At 37.7% G+C, this 8069-nt stretch overlaps 1 protein-coding gene across 1 annotated transcript; it reads right to left on the bottom strand.

Moving 5' to 3' along the window:
* Nucleotides 1-308: 308 nt before the first annotated feature.
* Nucleotides 309-6290, bottom strand: LOC110101525 (agamous-like MADS-box protein AGL80). The gene is made up of 2 exons (XM_020829451.2): nt 6199-6290; nt 309-1122 (listed from the first exon to the last, which is right to left on the bottom strand). The coding sequence occupies exon 2, from the start codon at nt 1091-1093 to the stop codon at nt 344-346; it is 750 nt and encodes a 249-aa protein (XP_020685110.1). The 5' UTR covers nt 1094-1122; nt 6199-6290; the 3' UTR covers nt 309-343.
* Nucleotides 6291-8069: the final 1779 nt, after the last annotated feature.

The following is an 8069-nucleotide window of genomic DNA, read 5'->3' as shown; positions in this document are numbered from 1 at the left end:
GCGAGAAAAATAAATTTTTTTAAAGCTATTATTAAAAAACAACTTTCTAGTGCAAAATTTTATTGAAATAAAAAAAAATATAAATCAAAAGGATGATATAATTATAATATGAAAAATAAAAATAATAAAAAAGTTGTCCTAAATAGAACCTAATTTTTAGTAATCAGAAATCACCATGCATGAAAAAGTTAATCATTGAATATATTTGAAGATCAATATATTATAAATTATAATAATATGTAGAAAAAAAAATTATAGGCCAAGAAATACCAAACAAGATAGATAGCTAGCAGCCAACCATCTATAATAAATTGATTACCTACTTATTAAATTAAACCAATCATCAATAGTAAGGAGATGGTAAAGGTAATAAGCTCTCTTCCCAAGCCGACCTACTGCCACTTAATCGTTCTATCAAGACTTCCATCAGTTCTGCTCCCTCACCACCAACAACACCACTTCCTCCACCACCTCCCATCACCTCCTCCCCCCGTCCAATCCCCACCCCACCATTCCCTGCAATCCACTCATACTCCCTCATGCCCTCAATCTCCACCCCTTCATAACCAATCCCACCAACCTTCACATCGATCTCCTCCATCATGATCGGTGGCAACATCAACGGCCCCAACTGATGCATCCTCACCTGCAAAGCCTTCAACTTCCTATCCACCAAGTCCAGCATATCATCCGCTTCTTCTTTGCTCAAACTATGCACTGACCTCCCCGCCAAACACTGTCGAAGACAAACAGCCGTGCTCAGCTCCTTATTCTCGTGCTCCAACCGACGCACTTGCTGGCTTAGTTTCACCAACCGTTGCTCAAGAAAGCTTCTTTGGTTGACCATTTTCTTGTTCTTGTCTATTTCCGGCATGTTCGACAAGTCTGTCAGTATCTTCTTTGCTTCTTCCACGGAAGGAAATACTTCCGGTTGCTCGGTTTGAGGGGAATACACGACGGCGCATGCAGAGACACCACAAAGGATCGACAGTTCATTCACCTTCTTCAGAAGCCCGCGGCGGCGTTTCTTCAATGTGGCGCGGCGGGTGGCATCGTTGCTTATGTATGCGAGGGTTACTTTCTTTCTAGCCATGATTTCTTGAGTTCAGACCTTTGAATATGCTTCCAATACATATTTATAGTATAAGAAAGTTGCTTGATTTATGTAATTACTTAATAAATTGAGAAGGTAATAATGGAATTGGAATTTAATTGCATTTAGATAGGGATCCAACGAAATATATCTTCCAAAATTAAAATTGTGAGCAATTTTGAAATTGAGGGGATAATGGCTTATTGGGAAAGGTCGGAGGATTGATTTGCTAAAATTATGTGAGATTTGAAATTAATTATAATTGCAGTAATCTTAATTTGTAATTATAGTTATCCGAACTTGATTTGCTAAAATTGCGCCGCGCCCATGATTTCTTTTTGCTAACTCTCGTTCGCACTCGTTCTATGTGACTCTTTTTAAACATCATGCAGTATTGTTTATAGACCTCTCAATATGGGACCCGACCTGAAAACTTGATCCGAATCCGACCATAATATTTCGGGTTTGGGTTGACCCGAACCCGAAGCGGGTCGGATTCGGGTCCAGAAAATCGACCCGTTTGCAAAATTGGGTCGGGTTCGGGTTGACCCAGAAACCCGGAATGACCCGAAATCGGCTCTGCCCTAGTCTGCCCGACTGCCCCGTTCCCCAGCTACCTCGCTCTGCCCGGCTCTGCCCATTGCCCAGCGACCCCGCGTGGCGCACATCGCATAGGCGTGTGCCGCGTGCCCGGGGTGCCCGCCTACCCGCAGCCCGCATCGAGGCATCGAGCCCCACGCGCGGCGTGACCTCTCCGCTTTGTTCACTCACGAGTCGCGTCGCCGCTTGCATCGGGCCCGCTGCCTCGTAGCCCTCGCCGACACTGCCGCTGCTGCACCGCTGCCGCCGCCGCACTGCTGCCAGCCTGCCTTTGCACCGTGCGGGAACTCGAAAAATTAACCGAAGCGGGTCGGGTTCAGGTATGAAAAATCTACCCGTTTGTGAAATTGGGTCGGGTTGACTTGAACCCGAATAGTACCGGGTCAATTCCGGGTTCGACACGAACCCGACATATGACCCGAAATTGACAGGTCTAATTGTTTATGGTTTTTTGTATTATAACAGCGCAAAATGAAAAAAATTATATTAATCTATTTTGTACGTACTTCAAAATGAATTTAACTAACAAAAAAACCTCATTCTAGCAAAACCAAGTGGCTAATTTCCTTCCGTATTTTAAAATTATTGTGTTTTGTATTGTAGTAGCGGAAAAAAATACTTTCATATAAAATTCATATCATGCCTGCAATTTTTTCCATGCTTTTTACTAACGATTGTGGAAATAGATTAATATAAAAAGGTGAGTCTAATTCGTATCTTAAAGATAAATTAAATCAATATCTTAATTACTAAATTAACTATAATTACAGTAATCTTAATTAAGTAGTATTAAATAATTTCTAAATTAATCCATAATTAATTAACAACAAAAATTAAATAGATATGTTAATCACTAAATTAGTTGTAATTGCAGTAATCTTAATTTCATAAGATTATTTAATTTTGATCATTAGTAAACAAATTATAGTTATCCGAATTTAGTAATTAATTAAATTTATAACTAAATTAATATATGTTTGCCCCTGATTTCGTAAAAGCAGGATATCCTACTTTAAAATCGTTTACCTTTATCTTAATTGCTGGACATGGATGATCGGTTTTTAATGCTTGAGTATTGTCATATTTTTAGTGCAGCTCAAAAATTTTTTCTTTATCATTGATAGAAACTTATTCATTGATGTATAAGTAATCAGCTACAGAATAACATACAGCCAGAGCAGTAAATAACTGGAAGAGAGAAGCAAAAATATAGCGAGCAAAAGTCCAAAGAAACCAAAAAGAAACAGCAAAAAATACAAGGAGCACTCCAAGCGAGGGCTCAGAAAAGGCCGAGGCTCCCAGCCCCCCCAAGCATGCAAAAGACCATCCAATAAGGCGAAGACATCACCAAAGGTTGCCACCAGCTATGACACGGAGAAAGCGAGCCCCAGCCACATCATAGCCCAAAAAATTCATCAACCCGCAGCTAGGCTAGAAGACCAAAAATAGTAGCAATTAAAGCAATATAACAAATATATCAAAGTCACGGAAAAAAAGGAGCTATCTTCCTCTCCTGCCCCGCCCACGAAACCTTCCACGAGAGGCAATAGGACGATCGCGAACCAATCTAAAATCCTGACCAGGATTAGAACAATCACAATAATCCGAGGAGTCAGAATCGGATTCCACATCAGTCGAACGCAACCAATCAAGATGTGTCCTAACATTCAACCCTGAATTATCACCCACATGATACACCAAGGCTTGGGTATCAATCAAGTTCATGGGCACATAAATAAAAGAGTTAGCACTGACCCGCAACTCGTTCCCAACAATACCATCACTTCCAACAGTAGAAACAACATTATTCACACCACCACAGTCCTCGGAGAAGTCCACATTCAAACCATAAATACCAACACCTAAAACAGGAGGAATAGAACACTCCGAATGAGCCTCATCCACCTGGACCGCCGTGACCACCGGACTAATACTAGGCACCAACAAAGCCTCACCAGCCACACAACCAACATCAAAACTAGCCGAACCATCAAAAACCGCACCAGCTTCAGCATTGCCACAATCCCCTGATAAATTCACCGTCTCAGCCGACTCGACCAATAAACCATCCTCCTTAAGAAAAACAACATCCCCAATCCCATTTGCCTGACCGGCAGAAGCATCGGCCGAAGGAGAAAAAATAACATAATCTACATTAACAGGCGCAAAACAAGAATCAATAACATTCACACTCACCCCCTCAACAGCCATAGGATCCTCCACAGTAGCAGTAACAGGTATAACAGTATCCACATCCAAACGTTTGGGAAGAGAAATGACAGTATTAGGAAATAAAATCGGACAGCAATCCCTCGCTAGCCCCAAAGACTTACAATGAATACAATAAGAGGGAAATTCCTCCATTTCAATCGCTTGGGTGTAACCAACTGATTCCGAACCAAGCCAAACTTGTTTAGCATATCGTTTGGTAACATCCAACTCTACCAAAATACGAGCAACAGAGGGACGGGTGCCATTCATCGTGGAATTATCGATACGCAAAGGCCGACCAAACATGGAATTCAACCCGTGAAGGATACGAGGAGAAAACAAATGCGGACGGAGATTAGGAAAGGAAACCCAAATAGGAACAATGGGCGATTCCACACAAACATCAAAAAGAGGAGTCCATTTAAAGATCTTCATGAAACAGTTGGAAATGAAGTAAGATCGATCAGTAATCCAGGTCATTCACAAGCTTAATCAAAAAATTTTTTGATTCAAAACCATGTCAAAAAAAGCACCGGCAAGCTTAAGATTGAAATTTTTTTTCCTAATAACATCAAGGGGCGGGCGATGGGCCAGAAATTTACCAACCAAAGCAAACTCGAAAGGAATAGCAAGAGTATGGAGTTCCTCATCTGAAATTAGTAAAGCAGGCATACCCTGATGAGAAGCAACCCGCAAAGGCGGAAACCCCAAAGGTGGTGCATCACCGGCTAAAGCATCCCGAAAAGATCTAGATTTAGGTTTACCATCAAGGAAACCAGGATCCCGTAAGCGATTATCCTCCATAGTAATCGAATCGCGAGAAAATGGAGTTAGGGAAGAAGAGGCCGAAGGAGGAAAATGGAAACCCTAGACAAAACCATCGCTAAAAATTGGAATGTGTTATTCTGTAACAAAACCTAACTAACAGAGTATAAAACCTATATGTGCTTCATACTATTCACCGTATACATTCAGTGTATATATATCAATAGAAGAGGAATTTGAAACTAAAGTAGTAAATGAAGAAGCCATATAATTGCAGTGGTTGTGGAAGTTAGAGCTCTATATTCTGCTTTTTTGGAAGAGTGGGCTACTATAGATTGCTTTTTGGCATACCAGCTGATAATATTTGACCCATGGAACACACAATAATTAGTAGTTGATTTACGATCTTGTTTATCACCACCGCAATCCGCATCTACAAATGCATATAAATGTAGGTTATCGGGTTTAAGAGTAAACCAAGATGAAGTGTTTCTTTTATGTAACAAAGAATTCATTTTATCATTTGAAAATGCTGATTTTGAGGGGTGTGTGCATATGTTGACAGACTTGATTTACAACAAATATTAAATTTGGTCTAGTTATTGTAAGTTATTGGAGATTGCATGCTAGATGTTGATAAAGGATTGGATCAACAAATGAGAGCGTAGAAGTTGGTGCAGTGTCCTGTTAGTTGGAAATAAGATTTAAGAGAGGCTTACAGTAACTTCCAGGTTGAGAAAGGTAGTCAAGGTGCCAAGATTCTTCAAGTGAAATTTGTGTTGAAGATTAGCCAGTAGGTTTGAGATAATATTGAAGTTCTTGCCCACCAACAAAGTATTATCAACATATACCATAAGGTAAAGTAAAGTAGTTTGTTTATAGTATATTAAGAGTGATGGATCTTTGTGCTAAATGTGAAACCCCACCCTATTGGGTGAGATAATATGTGAAGGTAAAATATCACTACTTAGGAGCTTACTTTAAGCGGCCATACATTATCTTATTATGTTTGCATACATATGTCGGATGAATGGAATCTTTAAAATCCGAAGGTCGAGCCATGTAAACTGTTTTTGATAAGTGAACTTGGAGAAATGCATTGGAGACATCTAATTGACTGATGGTGTCACACTCCATGATCTATATTGAAAAAAGTGATTCATTTTAACCATTTAATAAGAGCTTATCAATAAACAACGAAAAGAAACATGAATACATTTTGTCTAGAATTGCATGTAAAAAAATATGCATGTTGTACGGAGCTTCATATCATGATATGAAGCATAAAACAAACATAACAAATTAATTTGGTAAATTTAAAGTTAAATATATTATTAGCATGCAGTTTTTTCCCCAAAAAAATCAGTTTAAGAATGAAATAACAAAATATATTCTTCAACCTTCGGATACCACATGCTAATAAAAAAAGTATCTTAAAATAAATAGTAAATGCAAGAATCAAAGAGCACATCATAAATGCGAGGAGGATCGAGCAGAGTGAGGCTGAGGAAAATAAGTGTTGAACTCACATCAGTGGGACGGAGAGGAGTCGAGCATGCTCTTCTTCGGTTCCTTCTTCCTTATGGCTTCACGAAATAGGTGGCGAGTCAGGCGAACAGGAAGAATCTTAGAAAGTTTTTTTTTTTTCATTTTGTATAAGTATAAGCTTTGCCTTAGCTAATTTTTGGCCATTTGATTTAATTTGAACGACTAAAATTATTTTTCAGATGAATCGCCCGGTTATTAAAAAACGGGGACCATTTTAGCGTTTTGATAGTCAAACTGTCGGTTTGATAGCAATTTTATGTGAAATCGATTTTATAGTAAATCATAGCTGTCCGGTTCATGATTCAATCAGTTGAACCAATCCGATATTTAAAGGCTTAATAATAAGTAAAGAAAATGGGATTTTGCCCTCATTTTTCTAAAAGTGCGGCGAGTAATCAGCGTTGGGCCCACGTCAGCTGTTGGAACGACCCGTTTTCAAGTCAAACCTACTTGCCTATAAAACTTTAATATAACATTAAAGGCTTTAAATTCTTGTGTCTATTGGGAACCCACGACAGTAATAGACGTGTCGGGTCTCACCACCAACGACAATTGGCCGCAGGATCAGCCATACATAAGGCTATACGCTCAGAAACCAACTATTCTTATATAGCTTCTAAAGATTTTATTAAATAATTTATTAATATATTACGTGTCTCTTTCATTTTTTTTTTTCCATTCATTTATCATTAAAAAGAAACGTATTTTGAATATTATTTTTCAGAAAAATAAAAAAGATGAGAACTGTCAATTACTTAATCTTCATGTTAATTTTCTAAGCCTAATAATTAATATTTATATATGATTTGAAAATTAAATTGAATAAAAATAATTGACAACCATCTTAAGTCTTGCAAAATTGTATTCGCTTATGTTTATGTCGTACAAATTCAAAAAAAAAAAAAAAAAAGCTTAAAATACGCTACATCAAATTTAGATTTTGCTCATAAATTAGACTAAAATAAATTTATGTAGACAAAATACAAATGATCATTTATACAATGCTGATCAATTAGTTATGATATATAATAAAAAATTCATCTTGATTGGGCACAAATTTCGAGGCAAAATTACGTTAGAAAATTTTTGAAAATATATTCGGGCCATCCTCTCCGATTTAAGCTCACTTATAGTCAAACTGAACGTCTCGAAAAGAAAAACCCAATGACACCAAATTCGACCCAGCATGAGCCCAAATGGGTCCAAATCAAAGGCTTAAGCACTTTTGGAAGTTTCAAAATATAATTTGAATTACCAAACAATTTCCAAACGTGACATGCTTATAGTCGAAATGAGCGGCTCGACAAGACAAATCCAATGAGCTTAAGATCATTGAATTCTAATATCATTAAGAAATTTAAATGCCCAAAGCAGTTCACGATCAAGATGATCAATATCAATTGTCCATTCAAACCACTCCTAACATACCCTTGTTCTACCTCCTATTTATTGGCAATGCTACTCCCAAAAAATTATAAAACACCTCTCATTTTTTATTGAGGGGGACCCCAAGCAAGGAAGAGAAGATAGAGGAGGAAGCAAGGATTTCATTTTACGGTGCCTAACATAATTATCAAACGAGCTAGTTTACAAATTGCTTTCAAAAGTATCATCCCATCCAGCAGACCACAAGTCATCATGAAGCCAATCACATTGCCACTAGCATTGCGTTGGCCACCAGTCATCATTATTATTAGGTTTTGAGTACACTGCATTCATTTTACTTCAAGATAAATAAAGAAATAATTATATACATTTATTTTACACGTATCCGAATAATTTAAAATATTTCAATTATATAATATTTTTGTACCTTATATTCTTTTTATTATGCATTTTTTAACAAAAGATC

Source organism: Dendrobium catenatum, unplaced genomic scaffold (genome assembly GCF_001605985.2).
Source record: "Dendrobium catenatum unplaced genomic scaffold, ASM160598v2 fragScaff_scaffold_847, whole genome shotgun sequence".
Lineage (NCBI taxonomy): Eukaryota > Viridiplantae > Streptophyta > Magnoliopsida > Asparagales > Orchidaceae > Dendrobium > Dendrobium catenatum.
The sequence above is the reverse complement of the archived record's forward strand: the minus strand, read 5'-3'. Positions and strand labels throughout refer to the sequence as shown.